Below are 24,089 nucleotides of genomic sequence, written 5' to 3' on the forward strand. Positions count from 1 at the left end.
TGTTCTGTTTCTGCGAGTGGATTACGTAATTCCGACCCGCTAATTGGGGGGAATTGTGTAATCCAATGCATGCGATTGATCCGTGGATTACTGCTGATCAAGCGCATGCAGAACCCGTAATTCCTCTCCGGTCATGTGTGACCGGCCTTATTTTAGATCGCTACTTTATCACGTGACCAGGGACCGCTCAACGAGGCCACCGGTCACTGCTCCAAGCACTCAGCGACCGTTGGTCGCTGGGAGCAAGGAGATTTAAAATTTCCTGGGCTTCCCGGCTCCTGCGAATGTGTCCGGCATTTTGCCGGCGGGCGCATGCGCAGCAGCCGGAAGGGTCCATGGAGGATAATCGCATCTGGATTCAAATGCGGAAGCCTCTGAGAAGATGTTTCATCTCCCCCCACCGATCGCATCGGTGAGCGGAAATGAAACTGCCACTTTTTAAAGAACTTTTACGTGATCGCCATTATGCATTGGATAACGGCGATCACGTGACCAGTAACCGCATACCGCGGCCCCCCGTGACATCTCCAGGCTCTTGGCTACCTTTGGTAGCCAGCAGCAGGGAGATTTTATATTCTTGGGTAATATTTCACTTTTGCGCATGCGTCCGCCATCATGCTGACGGGCGCATGCGCAGAAGCTGGGGTAAGGTCCACGGATCAACATCCCATCAGGGAACAAATCCGGGACCTTGGGTACGTAATTTCATCCCCCCTTACGGATACGATCCATAAGGGGAGATGAAACTTTAACTTTTTAAACTTTTTTTTACTTTTAACTTTTTTTTTTTTTACTTTTTAACTTTATATGATCACCGTTATCTGATGAATAACGATGATCATATGACTGGAAACCGCATACAGCGGTCCCCAGTCATATCTCCCTGCACTCGGCTATCTGTGACAGCCGGGTGCAGGGAGATTTTGAATTTGCCGGGCTCACCGGCTTCTGCGCATGCGCTCCGCATCGGCACATAGCAGAAGCCAGCGGGGGGTCCCGACACCAGCCGGGGGACATCGGCGGACCCGAGGTGCGTATTTTCACCTCCCCTCATGGATCCGATCCATGAGGGGAGGTGAAACTTTTCTTATTTAACACTTTTTTCACTTTTCCACGATCGTCGTTATTCATTGGATAACGACGATCGCGGTACCGGGGACCACTCACCACGGTCCCCGCTGACATCTCCTGCCTCCTGGCTACCTACAGGAGCTGGGAGCCAGGAGATTTCAAGTCCCCCGCGCCGCCGGGCCTTCTGCGCATGCGGCTGACGTAATGCCGCCTGGCGCGCATGCGCAGAAGGACGGCTACGGCGCCCGGAGCATCGGGACAGCGGGGAGTCATGCGGCGGACCTCGGTGAGTAATTTCAGCTGCTCCGATGGATCCGATCCATCAGAGCAGGTGAATCTTTAACTTTTATTGCACTTTTATTTACTTTTTTGCGATCGGCGCTATCCATTGCATAGCGCCAATCGCAATGCCGGGCGGGGGTCCGAACAGCCCGGGATGACAGCTCCATGCTGTCAGCTACCTGCGGACACCGACAGCATGGAGCTGTCACGTCCACAGCCCGAGGGGCATTATTCTCTTCAGGACACATGTTTTTACGTCCTCAGAGAATAAAGCCCACTTCGGGAGGACGTAAAAACACTATGGGCTGGTCGTTAAGGGGTTAAAGGAGTTGTCCAGGGTTAGAAAAAAAATGACTGCTATTTTCCATAAACACTGCCACCCTTGTCCATAGGTTGTGTGTGGTATTGCAACTCAGCTCCATTCAAGTGATTGGGAGCCTTGGTCAGATTTAAACCCAGGACTCCAGCACTACAAGGCAACAGTTCTAACAATTGAGCCACCATGCTTGTTCTTTTACCTCGAGAAGAGCAACAAGAATAAACACAAAGAGAGCATAAAAAATAATACAGATGTGACCTTTGGTCAGACTTGAACCTAGGACACCACTGCAAGGCAACAATGTTAGCAAGTGAACCAGTATGCTTGTTTTTTTTCTTCCTCTCCACAGGATGAGGAGAAAGAGAAGAAAATTCAATGAGAACATACAAACTCCATGCAGGTGTTGTCCATAGTCAGACATGAACCTAGATTGCCAGTGCTACAAGTCAACAGTGCTAGCCAGTGAGCCATCAAGCTTCTTCCTCCTCCAGAAGTGAAGAAGAAGACTGAGAAGGAAGATCTTAATCTCCTTCCCCTTGCTCCTCCTTCACTTGCTTTTTATTTGCCTTCTCCTCTGGTGGAGAAGCAGGAAGAAAAAGGCGGCTTGTGCTGGAGTCCTAGGTTTAAATTTGACCAAGGACAACATCTGCATGGACTCCATTATGTTTCTTGTTCTCTTGCAGAGAAGAAAGAAGGAAGAGCCAGCATGGTGGCTGAGCTGTTAGTGCTGCTGCCTTGTAGTGCTGGAGTCCCAGGTTCAAATCTGACTAAGGATGATGTTTGTATTGGGTTCTTCAAAGTTCATGCGGTCTTTGATGAGAATTGAACCTAGGCCTCCAGCACTACAAGGCAACAGTGCTAACCACTGTGCCACATCCATTAAAGTGCCACCACCACCGTTGTTTTAAATGATGAAAAATGGACGTAAGTGGAAAGCATGTAAAAGAGAACAAATGCTTTTCTCTTCCGTTTTAGTCTATCTAGATCTATATAAAAAACACAAATGTGAACAAACACACAAAAAAAAAAAAAATCACACAAAAAATAAGTTTTATGAATGATTGGTAAAAAGTAGAGATGAGCGAGCATACTCGCTAAGGACAATTACTCGATCGAGCATTGCCCTTAGCGAGTACCTGCCCGCTCGGAAGAAAAGGTTCAGCTGCCGGCATGGGTGAGAGGTGAGTTGCGGCAGTCAGCAGGGAAGAGAGGGAGAGAGAGGTCTCCCCTCCGTTTCCCCCCGCTCTCCCCCGCGGCTGGCAGCCGAATCTTTTATTCCGAGCGGGCAGGTACTCTCTAAGGGCAATGCTCGATCGAGTAATTGTCCTTAGTGAGTATGCTCGCTCATCTCTAGTAAAAAGCTTTGAGGTGCAGTATATAAATAAATGTGAACTGTCTCACGCACATGGTAGTTGCTGTATGGGTGTGTTATCTGGATTCTATTTCCTTTTTGGATAACTGCATACATTTCCTTAATGATTTATATTTCTCTTGTACGATACGTGATTTCCTTTGGCATTCATTCATTTATGACTGCTAAAATGCCTTTCTACAGTGGTCACTAATGAGCTTTATTCCAATGCATGCACAGTTTATGGTGATGGAAGCCTGGCAGGAGCGTCCCATGTTATAGCAACTCACCTGTTCGACAGCTGGGATTCTGCACTATAAGCAAGGATTGGCACTAGCTCATATCCTGGCTGTTCCACCCCTCTGATGCCGAGTCAGTGCGGTCCTGAAGGTTAGCATTAGTCTGGCTGAGGGACCTTTCACACAGGACACAATACCCTGCAATAGGGTTGCTGCATATTCTGTCCCTGAATTCCGCACTAAACCCCTCTAGCTGCAGATTTTGATGTGGATGGACAGGAAAAAAAAACAAAATAAGTTCAGTTTCACCAAAATCATAGCAAATGGCAAAATAATGTGGATTTATAATTTTACCAACATCATGACTCCCATAAAAGTAACCTGTAAAACAATGGAATAGTACACTTTTTTTTTATTTATCCTGACTTAGTTATATAAGGTGTTGTAAAAGCATCCTAACTAAAGTGGATTGCCTGATCTGAGCTCTTGATGGCTCATTCCTAAAATTAGGCTAACAGCAGCACATTGCTGGGGACCACTGTTCAGGACTCCTGCCTAGCAGCTGTTTGACAGACCGATGTACTTGGGCAGACAATTGACTTTTGCCCTAAGCAGGCAGCACCATTCTCCCTGTAGAGGGCTGACTTTGTATTGGGGGCCAAGTATCCATTCATTTCAATAGAAATGTGACCTCAAGAATCAACTGGGCCACTGAAAGGGGAACGTAGATGTTTCCATCCTCCAGAAATCATCATCTTCATGCCCGAGTGCCACAGAACTGCATACAGCTGATCAGCGGAGGTCCTGAGCGGTGCACCTAGAGGATCTGCTGTAAATGACATCTCTTAAGAATAGGCCATCAACAGCAGATAACCAGAAATCCTCCTAAATAGTGCCATTAAAAATCACTACTCATCCTACAATAATAAGCCTACATATGGCTATATTGGGGGGGGGGGGGGGGGGCATGGCTCTTGAAAGATACAGTTAAAAAAGTAAAAATTTGGCTGGTCCTTAAGAGCTTTAATGTAAAATTTAACTTTTGCCATTTGTCAATAAAAAGAAAGTTTAAAAATGGCTACTTCCTTGACAAGTTCTTAAAAGTGGTTGTCAGACTTCTAACCGTTTTCAGACAGCTCCATACATTGCACAGAGGCCCAAGATGGTACTGCAGGCTGAGTCCTATTAGGGTAAATAGCACTCAGCCTCCAGTACCAACCTGAGCCACTGTGCAATGTACGGAGCTGTCTGAAAATAGCTAGAAGTCGGACAACCCCTTAAAATTTTTAGGATATAAACACAAGATAAAAAATAGTTCCTGCACTCTAAAGAATGGGGTAAAAAAGTATTTAAAATCCATTTAAAGGAACTTACTTAAGAGGGAAGTCGTATGTCCTAGAGACTCCCCTGAAATGGAATGGTAGCCAATATAGTAGAATCAGTCAGGAAAGGTGTCCAACTTAAAGGGGTTGTCCCGCGATAGCAAGTGGGGTTATAGACTTCTGTATGGCCATATTAATGCACTTTGTAATATATATCGTGCATTAATTATGAGCCATACAGAAGTTATTCACTTACCTGCTCCGTTGCTGGTGTCCCCGCTGCCATGGTGCCGTCTAACTTCAGCGTCTAATCGCCCGATTAGACGCGCTTGCGCAGATGGGTCTTTTCCCTTCGGCTCGGCAACAGCGGTGTTCTGGCTCCGCCCCCTTGTACGCGTCATCGCGTAGCTCTGCCCCCGTCACATGTGCCGATTCCAGCCAATCAGGACTATAACTTTAGTCTTATTGATGTTACTTGTAAATTCATTCTAAGCCCCAATCGTTCCTATTGGACCCTAAATAAATGATAAAGTCCCAGACTCATCTCCATTCCAGATAAAAAGTCATCTATAAACCTTCTATAAACAATTATGCCATCTTCTTGTAGCTGTCTTTCAAATGCTCCCATGTAAAGGTTGGATTAGCTTGGGACAAATTTCGTCCCCATAGCAGTGCCTTTTACTTAAAAACCCTCAAAAACATTCTGGCCCCCTGATGCCCATGATATTGTTCCTTGCCCGTTTACCCCTCCAATGATTTAGTTGGCTCGCATTGCTGCATTTCAAAAAGGTGTAATGCTGCGGTATAATTCAGCATGATATAAAATACATTTTTATTACTCCGGACCATTACATTTAAAGATGGTTTGGATTGTAGTTCAATCTAATTAATGCAGAATACATACATATAGTTTTACAATACTTCGATGGGCTGCAATTATCTAAGTCTATTAATCCTTTCCAATCCAATTTCTATCCTGGTTTTCCTAGGGGGCTTACTCTTTTTCTGCCATTATACAACGGCGCTATATGCTGGCTAAAGTCAGTAGTGCATGAGGTGACATGTTGGATAGGCTCTGACAGCAGAGAGGCTGGCAATATACATTAAGAGAACCCCGACGGACGTCTTCCAACATCGGAACTGTGCAGCCTTAAATCATAATGTCTTCAGAGGTCAGACAGTGGATTGGAAAGGGTTAAAAGTTAAATTTGATTCAATAACAAAATTCTTTTTAGCGCATCTAAAAGCACTCCCTACCCTGAGGGAAGAACAAAAGATTAATTCCAGACACTATGTAAATTATTTTCTCCCTTGTCCTATTACAAGGGGTCTTTAACATGTCCCCTTTAGGCTAAAATTTGCTGCTAGAACGTCAGTCAACGTCTAGCAGCAGGTGGAACGCATGCTGGTATGCAACGTTGCTCCAACAAGCTGTATGACGTTGACCAGGAGCGCCACAGCCCGGATAGGCGTTACGCCACTTTCAAAAATACCATATTACATCCCTATTGAATGTACTTTGAAGGTAGTCACAGCACAATGCGTAGCTTAACGTCACATGGGCGAGTCAACCCATGGACCACACCACCGCACACACGCTGGTAGTGTGTGGAGCGCAGCATCAGAGACACGTTGAGGTCATCGGGGATAGAAGACCCCCCCAAAAATTTTAAGTATATAGGCAATTCAGGAGATTTCTCCTCTATGCTTGACAAAGGGGTATATTAACCCCAAAGCACGTTGCACCTGCCGTTATTTCATATTTTGACTTTCATTTTATGCTTTTTTATGTCATTTCTTGCTTTATTTGCCAAAATCCATATTAAAAAAGCTGGACACCATTCCCTGAGGGATGCTTTTCTGACTGATTCTACTATATTGGTTACCATTCCATCTTGGGGGTGGTGGTGGGGTTCGAGACCTCCCTCTTAAGTAGGTTCCTTAAATGGAGTTTAAGTACTTTTTTACTCCATTCCTTACAGCGCAGGACATATTTTTTATCTTGTGCTTATACCATCACTGCTTATACCATCACTGCTTATACCATCACTGCTTATACCATCACTGCACATGGTATCTGGTGTGTGTACCAGCTGCTCTCCATTTCCTGGTGGATGTATGACATACTTAAGAATGGGGCACCTTTGATTGGTCTCCAGGATGTTGCCTAGGTGTAGTGGTCAACCTGAATTCACTTGTGGTAGGCCGCAAACCAGGTAAGTCCCTTTTTGTATAACAAATAATTTGTAAATCTTATTTTAAAAAGGTTTTTACCAAAGCGCTGTCCTCTTACTGTATTTAAATTTTTAATAAAAAGAGATCTGTGGATGCAAATTTTCCCACAATCAGAACATTAATATGGCTTCTCCCCTGTATGAATTCTCTGATGTTTAACAAGATGTGATTTCTGATTAAAACATTTCCCACATTCAAAACAGGAATATAACTTCTCACCTGTGTGAGTTCTCTGATGTTTAACAAGATGACACTTACGACGAAAACATTTCCCACAGTCCGAACATGAATATGGCTTCACTCCTGTGTGAATTCTCTCATGTATTTCAAGTTCTGATTTCTGGTTAAAGCCTTTCCCACATTCTGAACATGCAAATGGCTTCTCCCCTGTGTGAATTCTCTGATGTATTACAAGTTCTGATTTCTGATTATAACCTTTCCCACATTCTGAACATGAAAATGGCCTCTCACCTGTATGAGTTCTCTGATGTCTAGCAAGATGAGATGCATATGTAAAACTTTTCCCACATGCTAAACATGAAAATGGCCTCTCACCCGTGTGAGTTCTCTGATGTACAATAAGATAAGATTTACGATAAAAACCTTTCCCACATTCTGAACATGAAAATAGCTTCTCTCCTGTGTGAGTTCTCTGATGTGTAAGAAGATGATATTTATGCCTAAACCATTTCCCACAATCGGAGCAGGAAAATGGTCTTTCCCCTGTGTGAATTCTTTGATGTCTAACAAGATAAGATTTATGGTTAAAACATTTCCCACATTCTAAACATAAAAATGGGATCCGTTCTTTGTAAACCCCTTGTTGTTCAACATCCCTTCTGTAAATGTTTTTTTCCTGAACTGTCTGTGATAAAATAGTAGATGATGAAGAAGGATCAGATGATAGATCTTTGCTGTGTAGGGCTGAGGGTAGATCTTGGATAATGGCATGATCTGCATATGCATTTGGCTTGATAATATCTTCCACTGTACATTCTGAAGATATCCGATGTCCCTCTGAGCTGCTGGTGTCGTCATCTGTCAACAAAAAGTAGCAGATTTTTAATTTTTGAATATAACATTCCCATTTTTTTATAGTTTTTTACTTTATTTTTAATGGCCATACAAGTTGTGAGGTGAGTAGCAAAATTCAATGATCAACCAAGACAGAGGTGGCAAAACAGATTACAAGTTTACAGTAGACATCAGAGCCAGGAGCAGTGGATCATGATGTTCTCTTGATTTTCTTAGACTCTTGTATCATGAAAAACTACACATATGAATTTGACCTCATTAGTAACTGGTCACGGTGAGGCTGGCAGACAGGCATGGGTAGAGGGTGACATCACTGCCTTAGATCCGGTCCATGGGATTCACCAAGCCAGCATATTGTCTTTGTTAAGCGCACGGCTTCACAACCTTCAGCATCCACAACAAAAGACCTTAGACATTGATTTTGTCGTAGATTTCAAAAGTAGAGTTCATCTAGAATTATTCCTTGGTGAATTCTGCCAAGTGAACATACCCTTACTGCGGATTTTGATGTAGAATTGTAAGACATGTCACTACTAGATGCAGAAACTCACAGAAACTAGATTTTCAATGTCAAAATTCCGCATGCGGATCCGTGTAAAAATCCCTGTCAAAAAGATGCAGATTTTGACGAGGTGTGGTCTAACCAGAGAACAGAGCAGATGTTGGTCCAGAGTGCTCCCCGGGAAAGCAAACATTTCCTGCTGTTACCAGGACCTATAGAGCCCAAAAGCAAATAAAAACACCACCATCATCTCCTCTGAGAGAGGGGGGTGACAGAAAGAGGGGCTCTGCGTGCCGCTACACCAACCTGAGGGACTGCGGCCTAGTGACAATCACCCAAGCCAGGGCCTCAATTAGTGGGAGGTCCCGTGAATATCAGCTACCGCGGGAAGAAACAGGAGGAAGCAGCAGCTGGACTGCACCAGCTGGAGGAGCTCGAAAATAGGTCTAGGAGAGAGAATTTCAGAATTTGGGGACTTCCTGAGAATGTTATGGACATTCCTGCAACAGTGGCAGAGCTCCTGAGGGGATTGATTCCAGATATAGATCCAATTCACATGGAGATAGATAGAGCTCAAAGCCTTAGCAGTGCCTCATAGGGATGGCAACCCCTGTGACATAGTGGTAAAACTTTATTTTTACTCTATCAAGGAGAAAGTAATGCAAGCATCCAGAGCACTTCAAACAAACAATCTCCCTCGTGGGGCATGAGGTCCAGATCTTCTCAGATATATCTTTGGGAACTATACAGAGGTGCAGGTCACTGAAACCCTTATTGCAGTGCCTGTCCTCCAGAGACATCAGTTATCACTGGGCATTCACTTTCCAGCTGTTCTTTAACTATAACAGCAAGCTACAGAGCTTCAGCACTTTCGCGGATGGGGAGGACTTGCTGTGGCAACTGGGTCTCCTGCCTAGTGAATTCTCCTCGGAAACTTCAACAAGAAGAGATCCTGCACCTCTTTCCCCCCTCTGGAAAACGGCACCAAAAGAAAAGCCAGCCAAGTCACCTGAGGGACAATTTATAACTCCTATCTTGATGATGGGGAAAACTCCCCAGTGGTTTCACATTTCAGGGTCTATACCCGCTGGTTGACCTTCTCGAAGGAGGGCTTGATTTTCTAGTTTACCGTTTTGCATCGACTTGAGTCGAATTCATTTTGAGTCTAGTACAATCTCTGATTTGGGATTTTAGTTGGCCTACCCTCCTTTTACTAAATAAATTTGGTTAGTGTTTACAAAACTGTGTGCGGCAGATAATCGAGGAGCACCTGCTCTCCAGCCCGATGGATTGGGGGATAGGGAGGAATTTTCCGGTCAATCTATCTTTGGTCACCTTGGTGACGCTATTTTTTGGACCATTAGTCCTGGTTCTAACAGTTTATTTGTTATGTAATATGTTTTCTGATGTCTTTGGTCTTGTCGCAACCCTAGTGTGTTTCCCCTTCCTCCCTCAGAGTTGGGCTGCTCGAACTACTCTCTCACGGATAGAACACTATTGGTTCCCCTTCCGGGTTTTGTTCAGTTAAGAGCCGTACAGCGATTCATGAATACACCTATTTTTCTCTCATTAACGTGATGGTTTCTAAACTGATTTCTCTTATTTCACATAATGTACAGGGTTTTAACTCTCCTACCAAAAGGCAGAAGGCATTTAAATATTATCCCAAATTACATGCTGATGTGGTTTTCCTCCAGGAGACGCACTTTTCTATGACTTCTGTGCCAGCATTCTTCCACTGCAATTATCCTACACATTTCCTGGCTTCAGTGCAAGAGAAGAAGAGGGGCGCGTTGGCATCTGCATATCCAGGCAAGTATCCTTCGTTGCGAGGGAGATCCACGCAGACCCTGAAGAGAGGTTTATAGTAATCTCAGGCGTACTAAATGGAACTCCTATTGCTTGGGTTAACTACTATGCTCCCAACTCCAGACAGTTTCCTTTCTTGAAAAACCTAGTATCCACATGGCTGTTGCGATTTGAGGGCCTGGTGATATTGGGTGGAGACTCCAATCAGATTCGGTTAGGTCTGGGCTAGTCCCCCCATCAGAGACGGGTCTCCGATTCATGAAACTGCTACATAAATTTGATTTAGTAGACATATGGTGGAACTGTCATCCTACGGTCAGAGACTATACATTTTATTCTGCTGCACATAATTTTTATACAAGTATAGATCATGCGTTTACTCGTACGGGAATGATCCCGAGGGTGAGTGGGTTAAGGATAGTGTCTTGTTCTTGGTCTGATCATTCCCCATACCATATTTCATTTACCGACCTCATTGACCTCCCCACACCAAGACACTGGAGGTTGAATGAATCCCTCATTAATAAAGAGCCAATACGCTTGGAGATTCTCCATGTGATTGAAGATTTCTTTTCACTCAGTCGTCCGGAGGATACTTCATACGCTGTGAATTGGGAGGCACATAAAGCGGTGGTAAGGGAAAAGAACATCCAGTTGGCATCAAGGGTAAAAGCCAAACGGACAAGAGCCTTATGAGAAAAGAAAGAAGCTTACTCCTCTTCAATACAGCGTCCTAAAACTAGTCCCTCCATAAATCTCATCTCTGAAATCATGAAAGCGCGTACAGAATTGAATTTATGTTTGACCACTCAGGCTGAGAAACAACTGCGATGGTCTAAATAAGGTTTTTCGCAAGGGGATAGACAGGGTAAACATTAAGCATGAAGACTTACACCTAGACCCTTTTTCTCCGCGCTTCCAAAGTTGCGCCTGCCGGACGGATCATTGAGTCAGAATCCAGTGAAGATTGGAGAAGCGTTTGGCCAATTTTATAGCAAATTATATACCAAGGAAAATTTTTTGAGTCAGAGATGTAGGGATGTGGTGGAGGAGGACCTGCCCAAATTACTTCAAGAACATCGAGACTTGCTGGATAGGGAGATTACAGTTGAGGAAATTAGAGAGGCCACCAAACTCCTTAAACCATCAATGTGTTAGACAAGTGTGTGGCAGTCTCCAGTCTCAGGGTCAATAACACCAAATCCCAGGCTCTAAATTTAAAAATCCTCTCCTAAAACTTCTGAAATTGAATTTTGACTTCAGTTTGGTAGACAAACATCTTCCATACTTGGGGGTCTGCCTTACTGATTCCTTTGATTCACTCTATCAAGCTAATTATCCCCCACTGATAAAACGGTTGGAGCAGGACCTGGTGTCGTGGTCCACTCAAAACCTATCTTGGCTAGGTGGGATTCATTCTATTAAAATGACATTGATACCCAAGATCTTATATCTATTCAGAGCTCTGCCGGTCCCCATCCCCTTGAGTACATTGAAACATCTTCAAGCCAAGCTGCTCTCTTTGATTTGGATTAATAGAACTGGACGTATTCAGCAGGCAACTCTTTACGCACCCCGAATAGAGGGTGGTTTGGGAGTTTCCAACCTCCAAAAATAGTTTCATGCAGCCAGTTTGGCTCAATTGACGGTTTTGTTTTCCAGAATATTCAGACCTTCATGGGTCGATATCGCATCTACAGTAGTTGCCCTTATGCCGATTGAACAAACACTCTGGTCTGCTGCAAAAAAGAGACCTGCGATAATGTGTCCGGCCCTTTCGTATTCACTTGATATGTGGGACAGTTTGGCTAAAAGATATGAACTAATAACAAAACATCTACCAATGTCTAATTTATTCGGCAATACAGTGTTCCCTCCAGGCCCTGAGATCAATAATTTTAAGTGGTGGACTGTGAATGGTATTACACAGATTGTAGATGTAGTGGACAGGCTGAAATTTCGTCCGTTCGAATTTCTCTGGGCAGTACACTCAATCCCAGACACGGAAATGTTTCACCTACAGCAGATTAAACACTTTGTACTGTCTCTGACTCAGGATAGGCGCGCACTAGCTAATAATTCTGTCTTCGAAAGCAATTGCAACTCAACCCCAGGGGGGGCAGGAGGTATTTCCAAGATGTATTGCCACTTCACGACACCATGGAGTAAACTCGGTTCTATGACTACATGGGAGAAGGAATTGGGAGAGGAGCTTCCAGCATCTGAATGGCATAAGATGGCTAATGCAATGGCTACGTTGACTATAAATGTATCTATTACAGAGGCAGGATATAAGCTCCTTATGAGGTGGTATATAAACCCCCAGAAGGTTTCTAAGATGTTCCCAGGGGCATCAGGCTGATGTCTTTAGACCTGGGGGGGCAGGGCACTTTCTCACATATCTGATGGAATTGCCCCAGGTTACGACGATTCTGGATATAAAAGTTTATAACTTGATATTTTTCATCAGAAAGCTAAATTTGCGTAAATCCCTATGGGAGGCGCTCCTGGGTAGACGGATACCTGATACACCCAAACATACGTCCCGGTGGGTCTCCTTGTGCTTTTTGTCCGCTCGCATGGCTATCGCGCGCTCCTGGAGGAAGGCATCGGCCAGTATTGACCTTGGTAAAGTTGAACTTTCTTGGATTATGACCAATGAGAAGTTGGCTTCCCTGCTAACGGACCAGGAAGAACTCTTCGAACACACCTGGGCAGTGTGGTACCAATATTCTCTAACCATGCGGATCTAAAACCCTGTCTAAATCAAACTCTCCCTGACAATCTTAGTCAGCCAAATAGCGCCTCCTCCTATTTAAAGAGGAGCGGACTGAGCGAACCTATGAGAGTGGAGGGAGTCAGTGGGACATAGGGAGACAAATATGCCCAACTTTAACCTAACCCCCATCCCTACTTTCCCTTTGTGTCTTAACCCCTGTTACTTCTTTATATGTTGTTGCAGTCGAATTATTAGAACCGTATTGCTATAAAAAAAAATCCATCTCCTTTTTTTGTGAATGGGTAAAGGAGGAATTTTATTTCCTTTAATGTCATTATGTATGCAGGAGGTCTTGTATGTGCCTAGTATTTTGTTTTTCTATTGATATGCACCTAACCCACTGCTCATTTATTATCGACTGCGCTGTCTACTTATTTTTGTTTGTTTTAGCTGAATGTATCATTACTCTCTTGAAAAATCAATAACATTCATGAGAAACAAAAAGATGCACATTTTGACGTAGATTTCAGAAGTGCAATTCACGTGGGTATGGACATACCCTTCCTGCGGATTTTGAGATGGAATTTACTACAGTTTGTGGCGAGTCTTGGGTTCTAATTCTGGCCCATGTGAAAGGTAATTTCTACTACTTCTGCTTGTGTACTATTGGGTGTAGCTTCTGTTCCTGGATCGTTCTCACTTTTCCTGTTCCTGGGGTCTGTCTTCCTTCCTTATTCCATCTATGGTTGTTGGGGAAGACCCATGTTCCTGTCGTGGGGTTGCCCCTTTCAGGGCAGGTGCTCCGCTTGTTAGGCAGATGCAATTATTTTTAGATTAGCGTAGATTCGTTCACCTCTAGGTTAGCTGCTCTGTTGCCTTTCCTGTCTACCTGCCCCATCATAGTCTGCAACGTGCTTGTCAGGCTTGACATAACTAACTTTGGCTGCCACTACAAGGCGCAAGATCAGTATAGTACCGAAAAAATCATTAATGCATGCATAGGTATCATGAGGAGGCGAGAAAAAGTTGAAAGTTTTTTTTTTACAGAGGGGTGAGGGGCTAATTTTAATATACAGTCAACCTCATACAGGCGAAGTGATTGATAACTGGCTCTCTGTCTGCAGCAGAGGACACTATGATTTCCTTCATAGCTCCTACTTATGACATAACTGACCTGAAGCCATATATACTGGGAAGCATTGCTGGGGGAATATACCACAATAGCATAAGTTTGCCCATCAGTTTGGTGGTAGTGTCAGTTTATAAATTCACAGCCTTTTTCAGGTGCCTGGGATTTTAAGTGCCCTCTCTATAGCTACCTTATACATGGCCTGCTAAGTGGAATACTACGTTAACTTGTCATATATAATATTGTCAGTAGCAAAAAAGTTCAACCAAGGAGATATTTCCCACATTGAACCCCTTACAGACTGCAAAATATAAATACACATCTTGCGTCCATGAAGGATATATGAAGCAGGCTCGAGAGCCAAGTCGCCAAGTCCACTCTATACCAGGCTGCTCTGATTGCAGCAGCTAACTGTTTAGATTCTTGGCCCCTTCCTGAGCAACATCAGCACCCTGTGCAACACAATCAGGGGGTACTGATGGGCTAGCATGACAGCCCAGAGCCTACTGAAGGTTCCCAGGGCTACCATGCATAGATGCCTATCAAGCCCTGCCCATAGGCATCTGTATTTTGTAGGCATCTGTATTCTGCTATCTATGTTTCAAAGTTCTGTATTCTGTTAGTAAAAATAGGATAAAATCGTTAAACCCAAAATTGGGCAAATTATTTATATTCTGGCTGCATATAAAAAAAAATTCAACACAGAGCTTAAAAAGGTACACAAAATTGTTGTTGTCATTAAATCAGAACAGTCTGTTCTCTACATGTAGTCTCACCTGGGTGGTCACCTGTAGGTATCTCCTCCTTACACGGCTGATCCCCCCTCACATGTGTCTCTGGAGCATCAATAGGGATCAGATCTTCATCCGGATTCACAAGCTAGGAAATAAATATTGTAAAAGTCATCACACAGTTGGAGAAGTCGTGTGGGAGGTTTTATATGGCCAGAAAAGGTCATTAATTAGTATGAGGAGCCGGAATGACATGACAGCAGTAGTGATCTGGGCCAAATAGCTGCAGGTCTTCTGTTTAACTCCAACCTGTGGGGAGATTTCATGAGACCTTCTCTCCATCTACCTGATCATCCTGTGGAAGAAGAGGCCGGGGACATCTCTCCGCTGCTGTTCTCTTACTGGATCTACCTGCAGAAAACACAGACAGCCACTGAATTCATTCTCTACATACAAATAATAAAGGCCATGTGGATTTAGTCCTGTCTGTTACCTGTTGATAGGGGGGGCTGGTGGTCCTCCATCATGACATCCTTGTACAGATCCTTGTGTCCTTCTAAATACTCCCACTCCTCCATGGAGAAATAGATAGTCACGGACTGATGCCTTATAGGAACCTGACAACACAATGATACCGTCATCACCCAGACACGTTATACCGCCATAGCGTTACTGTATAATGTCCCAGCATTCCCAGCAGCGTCACCTCTCCAGTCAGCAGCTCAATCATCTTGTTGGTGAGTTCTAGGATCTTCTGCTCATTGATCTCCTCCAGTATCAGGGGGTGAGGTGGAGGCCCTGTGATTGGGCTCAGGGATCTTCCCCATCCATCAGACACCGGGGCCTGACAGCCATCACTAGAAGTCTTCTTGACTACCATGTAATCCTGTTTATGGGGAGACACATCCATAAATATCACTGCAGACATTCCAAGAGTCCTTCATGTCTCCAATTATGTCAATCTGTTATTAAAGCAGTTGTCTGTATCGGGACAAGAATGCAGTAAACTGAATAAAACAACCCTTAAAGAGGTCGTTCCATTAATACCGGTTATTTCCCATCCACAGAATAAAGTATAAGTTCCTAAATCTGCAAGTCCAACCGCTGGAACACCCGATTACAAAAATGGAGCCTTTATATGTACTAAAGTATGGACAGTGGAAGAACCATAATTTAGGATCCCTCTATGATCAGCAAATCTTTGCCTATCCTGGTAATATCTTATTTGATGGGACCAAACTCGCTTAATGCACGTCGGGTGTTAGCTGCCTTTGACAGTGGACACACATAGCTGCCATGATCAGCGTGAATGTTGATCACAGCTGTTAATCCTTTAAATGCTTTGTTTAGCTTTAAGAGGTCACAAATGCCCCCCGTCCCGCAAGGAGATCATGAGGTGCTGTTTATTCACCATGGCAGTCTAAGGCCTTCTGCAGGCTCCATTGCTGATTGCCTGTGGCATGGCTTAATAGACTGTCAGAATGTGGTATAATGCAATACTATGGTATTGCATAATACTCTAAAAGTGATCAAACAATCATAAGTTCAGGTCCCCGATGGCGACTAAAAATAGAATAATGTAAAATTGAGTTAAAAAAATGTTTTATACATTATTAGAAAAAATGAAAGTTGCAACCAACTTACTAGTATTTTATGTGCTCTGAAAGAAGATGATGAACCGACAAACAAGAATTCATAGTTATGTGTGGCTTATTTTGTTCAGTTTCCCAACAGTTCCTTGTTTTTGTCTAAAACTAGACAACTGCAATAACATAGATGTTGCGTCCTAAGAACGTGTAACCTCAATAACATAAATCAAAGGCACAACTGTGCAGAAGGAAACAAAAACTAAAGGGGAATTCTCTCCCTATCGTCCCCTAACCCGGGAGGGGGCCCTGCCTACTCGGCAGACCGGCTGCGCTGATAAGTGCGAACCTGCACTCGAACCCGGGCCACTGACCAGTCCCTCACCGGGGGCCCTAGCACAAAACAAAAGGAGAAACAAAACCAAACCAAACAGTAAAAGAACTTAGCTTATCCAGCAGAGCTTCCACCACTCTGTGTTGCTCTGTCGCTGTCCAACTGAAGTGAATCATTGACCAGCACTGGAGTAACAGCACTGCTTAAATAGGAGCAGAGCTACTTAGCACCAGGTGCTGACTGACATTAATCTTGCAACCTCCACACCTCTCAGCTCCAGGAGAGGTAGGAATGCTGCTAAACCCTGGTCTGGCCTGAAGACAAGGTGGGAACCACAGAACGGCTGCAACAATAGATAATAATGATGGAACGTGACGTCATCCCCAGAATCTTTCACCTCTCCTGTAAGCCGGAAGAGTATCTCTAGGGTGAGGGTGAATATACTCTCCGCCATCTTGTCCCGGTTTCTATCCATCCTTGTCGGGTCAATCAGGAATATTATCTGATATAGAAAATATCAGCCGAGGATCCTGAATGGAGAGAAGACGATGTAACATCATACAAAACCCCCTGGAATAATACAATTACTGGAGATAATAAGGGAATACCAGTGAGGAGGTGTGAGGGATTATAAGAACCAAAGTACCTCCATCTTGTCTCTTCATATACACAGTTAATGGACAATACCAACATGATTTTAACTAACATTCACATGACGATTCAGCATAAAAGCTAAAAATATTAATCCTTTGATTATGAGCAATGTTCATCTGGTATCTTGTGTTATCTTGTTCTAGACACTGGTTCCCGTAAGACTCAAGGACAGACAGTTTCACCTACTGTTATTGTAAAATCTAAGAATATGTGGAAAATTCCAGATTGTCAAGAATGCACGTACACTGTTTTGCATAAAACGCCTTCATTTCTTTGAAATGGTATATAAGACTGAAGGTTCTGCAATAAATCAGAAATTTCTAGCATACAGCCTGTTGCTGTGTTGCATTGATTTTTCTCCAAGCCGGCTTGACACTCTAATTTGGCAATCGGTAACATATAGGAAGAAAACCCTTAGCTTTTCGCCGACAGGAGGTAATTAAGTGTAGATGTGGAGGAACTGACATGACATGCTTTCCCCTCGGACTTGGAGGAACTGACCTGACAAACTAGTCACCTCCTATTCGAATCCCTACAAAGAGGGAACACAACATCTACACTTTATTACCTCCTCGCCGATTTCCCCTTCATATAATGGCGGTAGACAATCATGGACTGCAATGGTCATTTCTGTAGACGGACTTTTTTTAGACGACCGAATTTGTGCAGGTTTTTGTGTGCACAAAATATATGCGCAAAACACAGAGAATCGAACGTATTCATCTCCATGGGTTCATCTTAATGAGCGTTTTTTCCACACACTGAATAAAGTAGGACCTGCTTAGTCTTTCTGCATTTTGCGCAGCAAAGGCCCCATAGAAATCTACTTTTATACGGGGCGGAAATGCTGTGGAATTTCCACAGCAACTTCTGCATCCAAAACAGAGTCAAAATCTGCCCTATCGCTGTGGAATCAGACTGGGAATCAGCTGTGTTTCTGCAGCCACACCGCCTCCCTCCCCACCAAACTCTTTGCGCTTTCCTCACTCGGCGGTCTCTAGTAAGTGCAGAGGCGCCGGTCAGGTGACATCACTACTGCATCAGCTAACCAGCAGCGCAGCGGTCACTACTGCCAGGAAACTGGAGGTGAGGGCAGCGGTGGGGCTGCTGAACAAGCTGCAGACACCCAGCTGATTTCCAGTCCCGTTCTGCACCGATACGGCCGATTTTAATTCTGTTTTGGATGAAGAATTTGCTGGGGAATTTTCTGCTGTGGAAACTCTGCAGCACCTCTGCGAGGTGTAAACGCACCCTAGGGGCCCCTGCAGACGAGCGGATATGCAGATACATGTTTTTACATGTCCTTCCCTGAATTGAAAAGAATATTTACCCTCATGAGGTCTAGATGTGTTCTTTATACCCTCAGGTTTGCACAGTCTTTCGTGCATACCCTTGCGTATTGCGTGCCCATTTGTGCATCTCCCATAGGCTTCTATGGGGTCCTCTGGAATGCAACAAAATAAAGCGGGTCCGATTTTTGTGTGAAACAGAAATGTGCGCATAGAATCATTACTGTGAAAGAACCCATTGACATCAGGAACGTTTATTGGGCGTGTCATACATCACAATACAGAACAAGGGAGAGTCATCAAGAATACTTCACAACATTAGAACATTACAGTTTTCTCACTCCCTTCAGAGTTTATAATACCCCCTTTTTCTATTTATTTTAACCAACTTTGGCCGTTATAACAAAGGAGACCAAGACTCCCAATCTGGGGAGTCATAACAAATAGAACATATGACTACAATCTAATCCCACAGCTCCAGTACCAATATTATATATATATATATATTTTTATATATATATATATTTTTATATATATATATATATATATATATATATATATATATATATATATATATATATATATATATATATATATATATTGTCCATGTGAGTTACAACAACCCATAGAGAAAAGACCTTCAGTTTTCCCAGAGAAGAGGAATTAGTCAGTACGCCCAGCGGAGTATTGGGGCAGTCAACCCACCGACCCCATATATTGGTGAACTTGGCAGGGCATCCCCTAACCATATATGTCAATTTATATAGAGGGGCGACAATATTTAACTCATGCTGCCCTAGTGGGTTTTTTGGGATGTTTCCAATCAAGTAATATTAAATTTTTAGCATAGAAAAAAAGCTATTTGTATAGGGTGTGTGCGGCCGTATTAACCAGAATGTCCTCCACAAGGCCGAAAAGACAGCTCTTGAGGTGTAGGATATGTGGTGCTCCCAGATGCGTCTCCATGAACTCAAGAACATCCCTCCAATAAGCTTGTAAAACATGACACCCCCAGAATGTATGCATAGTTGTGCCTGTATCCATCAAGCACCTTGGGCAGTCTGAACTAGGAGATAAGCCCATAGCGTTTAGAGAGTATAATAGACTCTATGGAGGAACTTCATTTGTATTCGCTTCTAAGTAGTCTACTGGATTTTTTAACAAAATAACACAATAGACGGATTTTAGTTTTAACCCCTTAGTGACGGCCCTATAGTGTTTTTACGTCCTGCCATTGCAGGACGTGTATGGAGGGCGATAGCGCCGCTATCTCTCTCCATACAGCGCAGGTGTCAGATGTTTATTACAGATGATGCCCGCAGGCAATAGCTGCAATCGGCCATGCGGCCGATTGCAGCTATTAACCCTTTCAATGCTGTTGTCAATTCTGACAGCGGAATTTAAATCCCCCAAACAATGTTCGGGGGTCCCGTACGGCCCCCCCACAGTGAGATCAGGGGAGCCATGCAGGTGTCATGGAGGCCAGGGGCCTTCTGAAAGGCCCCAGGGCTGCCTTAGGAGACTGCCTATCAAGCCATCCCCGTGGGGTGCCTTGATAGACTGCCTGTCAAAAAGCACTAAGACGTAATGTTATAGTATTACGTCATACTGCAGGAGCAATCAAAGCATCGCATGTTGTGGTTCTCCCTGGGAACTGAAAGGAAGTGTAAAAAAAGAAAAAACAATAAAGTTTTACTAATTATTAGAAAAAAAAAGTCATAAAAGTAAAAAAAAACAAAAAAACCCTTTTGCCATATTTGCAATAAAATAATCAAATTAATAAAGCAAAAATACGTATTTAGTATCGCTGCATCTGTAAACGTCCAATCTAGCAACGTAATGCATTTTTTCCCCTGCACGGTGAATGTCGTCCGAAAAAAAAAATAAAGAACGCCAGAAATGTGCTTTTTTGGTCACCCTGTCTCCAAGAAAAAAATGTAATAAAAAGCGATCAAAACGTCGTTTGTATACAAATATGATTCCATCGGAAACGCCTTTACACAACTATGTCGCCAAAAAAAATAGAAAAGGTATTGTGCGCAGAAAATAGAGACAGAAAATAGTTTGAAAAAATTAAATAACTTTAAAAAAATACATGTAGTACAGCAAAAAAAAAACCAAAAAAAAAAACCTATACAAGTTTGGTATCGTAGTAATCGTACTGACCCATAGAATAAAAATATCAGGTCATTTTGGTTGCAGTGTGTACGCGCCGTAGAAACAAGACGCACTGAGAGATGGCGGAATGTCATTTTTTTTCAATTTCTCTCCACTTTGAATTTTTAAAAAGTTTTTCAGTACATTAAATAGTACCATTCAAAAATACAACTCATTCCGCAAAAATCAAGCCCTCATACAGCGACGCCGATGTAAAACTAAAGGAGTTACGATTTTTTAAAAAGGGGGGAACAAAACGAAAATCGAAAAAAACAAAAAAGCTCCGTCACTAAGGGGTTAAAATAAAGTGTTTGTCCGACTTTCAAAATACAGAACTGGCCGCAATGTGGGAAGATAAGAAAAAAAGGTTTGGTGCCGTGTTAGTCAGCAGAGCAAAGTGTGAGTGTTCCCAGCAAAAGAAACCAAGTAATCTTGTAGATATGAGACCTTGTAAGGGCGACAAAAATACCTGATGTTACAGCGAGCTTTCAGGTGGTTCTTATCGATCCTTCAACAGGCTAAAGCTGAAAGCTTACTGTAACATCAGGTATTTTTGTTAGCCATTGAAAGGCATCCCGTCTACAAGATTACTTGGTTTCTTTTCTGGGAACAATCACATTTAGAAAATAAGAAAACAAGCTATATTCACCTCTTATACACCCTGCAAAACGTTTCCTGAAGCAGCAGAAAATACGAAAAAATCTTACAATGGGACGACAGGAAAAGCAAACAATAAATGTTTGGTAATTAAAGCCCAAAAGAGACCAAGTGAGAGGCTGAGTGACACGTACCCCCACATACCTCCACCGCCGGCCAGGAGGAAGATGCTACAGCTAGTGGGCTGCAGGACCTCTGATGACATCACACCATGTGACCAGACATGTGACCAGCATGTGGGAGGGGCCATCCTGCATTTACCAGGAAAGCTCTTTCCTCAGTTGTAGCTACAGCGAAGGAAAGTCATTATGGAGCTTGTTGGTTCCCAGGAGTTCATAGCAGAAATCAACCTGAGACCACAGATGTAATGTGGGGGCTTCAGGACCCCCTCCATCTACATATACAATAGTCTGCAGTACTGGGGGCTCTGGGTGCCCCCTCCATCTACAGATACAATAGTCTGCAGTACTAAGGGCTCTGGGTGCCCCTCCATCTACAGATACAATAGTCTGCAGTACTGGGGGCTCTGGGTTCCCCCTCCATCTACAGATACAATAGTCTGCAGTACTGGGGGCTCTGGGTGCCCCTCCATCTACAGATACAATAGTCTGCAGTACTGGGGGCTCTGGGTGCCCCCTCCATCTACAGATACAATAGTCTGCAGTACTGGGGGCTCTGGGTGCCCCCTCCATCTACAGATACAATAGTCTGCAGTACTGGGGGCTCTGGGTGCCCCTCCATCTACAGATACAATAGTCTGCAGTACTGGGGGCTCTGGGTGCCCCCTCCATCTACAGATACAATAGTCTGCAGTACTGGGGGCTCTGGGTGCCCTCTCCATCTACAGATACAATAGTCTGCAGTACTGGGGGCTCTGGGTGCCCTCTCCATCTACAGATACAATAGTCTGCAGTACTGGGGGCTCTGGCTGCCCTCTCCATCTACAGATACAATAGTCTGCAGTACTGCGGGCTCTGGGTGCCCTCTCCATCTACAGATACAATAGTCTGCAGTACTGCGGGCTCTGGGTGCCCCCTTCATCTACAGATACAATAGTCTGCAGTACTGGGGGCTCTGGGTGCCCCCTCCATCTACAGATACAATAGTCTGCAGTACTGGGGGCTCTGGGTGCCCCTCCATCTACAGATACAATAGTCTGCAGTACTGGGGGCTCTGGGTGCCCCCTCCATCTACAGATACAATAGTCTGCAGTACTGGGGGCTCTGGGTGCCCCCTCCTTCTACAGATACAATAGTCTGCAGTACTGGGGGCTCTGGGTGCCCCCTCCATCTACAGATACAATAGTCTGCAGTACTGGGGGCTCTGGGTGCCCCTCCATCTACAGATACAATAGTCTGCAGTACTGGGGGCTCTGGGTGCCCCCTCCATCTACAGATACAATAGTCTGCAGTACTGGGGGCTCTGGGTGCCCCCTCCATCTACAGATACAATAGTCTGCAGTACTGGGGGCTCTGGGTGCCCCCTCCATCTACATATACAATAGTCTGCAGTACTGGGGGCTCTGGGTGCCCCCTCCATCTACAGATACAATAGTCTGCAGTACTGGGGGCTCTGGGTGCCCCCTCCATCTACAGATACAATAGTCTGCAGTACTGGGGGCTCTGGGTGCCCCTCCATCTACAGATACAATAGTCTGCAGTACTGGGGGCTCTGGGTGCCCCCTCCATCTACAGATACAATAGTCTGCAGTACTGGGGGCTCTGGGTGCCCCTCCATCTACAGATACAATAGTCTGCAGTACTGGGGGCTCTGGGTGCCCCCTCCATCTACAGATACAATAGTCTGCAGTACTGGGGGCTCTGGGTGCCCCCTCCATCTACAGATACAATAGTCTGCAGTACTGGGGGCTCTGGGTGCCCCTCCATCTACAGATACAATAGTCTGCAGTACTGGGGGCTCTGGGTGCCCCCTCCATCTACAGATACAATAGTCTGCAGTACTGGGGGCTCTGGGTGCCCCCTCCTTCTACAGATACAATAGTCTGCAGTACTGGGGGCTCTGGGTGCCCCCTCCATCTACAGATACAATAGTCTGCAGTACTGGGGGCTCTGGGTGCCCCTCCATCTACAGATACAATAGTCTGCAGTACTGGGGGCTCTGGGTGCCCCCTCCATCTACAGATACAATAGTCTGCAGTACTGGGGGCTCTGGGTGCCTCCTCTATCTACAGATACAATAGTCTGCAGTACTGGGGGCTCTGGGTGCCCCCTCCATCTACAGCTACAACAGTCTGCAGTACTGGGGGCTCTGGGTGCCCCCTCTATCTACAGATACAATAGTCTGCAGTACTGGGGGCTCTGGGTGCCCTCTCCATCTACAGATACAATAGTCTGCAGTACTGGGGGCTCTGGGTGCCCCCTCCATCTACAGATACAATAGTCTGCAGTACTGGGGGCTCTGGGTGCCTCTCCATCTACAGATACAATAGTCTGCAGTACTGGAGGCTCTGGGTGCCCCCTCCATCTACAGATACAATAGTCTGCAGTACTGGGGGCTCTGGGTGCCCCCTCCATCTACAGATACAATAGTCTGCAGTACTGGGGGCTCTGGGTGCCCCCTCCATCTACAGATACAATAGTCTGCAGTACTGGGGGCTCTGGGTGCCCCTCCATCTACAGATACAATAGTCTGCAGTACTGGGGGCTCT

The 24,089-nt window shown here is 44.5% G+C and overlaps 1 protein-coding gene across 1 annotated transcript in view; it reads right to left on the reverse strand.

Moving 5' to 3' along the window:
- LOC136624523 (zinc finger protein 665-like) overlaps nt 1–17,212 on the reverse strand; it is a 97,324-nt gene extending 80,112 nt beyond the window's left edge. Inside the window, exons 1-5 of the mRNA XM_066598507.1 lie at nt 17,062–17,212; nt 15,451–15,630; nt 15,238–15,361; nt 15,091–15,155; nt 14,790–14,892 (exon numbers count right to left, since the gene is read on the reverse strand). Coding sequence (XP_066454604.1) covers nt 14,790–14,892; nt 15,091–15,155; nt 15,238–15,361; nt 15,451–15,630; nt 17,062–17,139 — 550 coding nt within the window. The 5' untranslated portion in view covers nt 17,140–17,212. The remainder of the gene's footprint in view (nt 1–14,789; nt 14,893–15,090; nt 15,156–15,237; nt 15,362–15,450; nt 15,631–17,061) is intronic.
- Nucleotides 17,213–24,089: the final 6,877 nt, after the last annotated feature.

Source organism: Eleutherodactylus coqui, chromosome 4 (assembly GCF_035609145.1).
Source record: "Eleutherodactylus coqui strain aEleCoq1 chromosome 4, aEleCoq1.hap1, whole genome shotgun sequence".
Classification (NCBI taxonomy): Eukaryota; Metazoa; Chordata; class Amphibia; order Anura; family Eleutherodactylidae; genus Eleutherodactylus; species Eleutherodactylus coqui.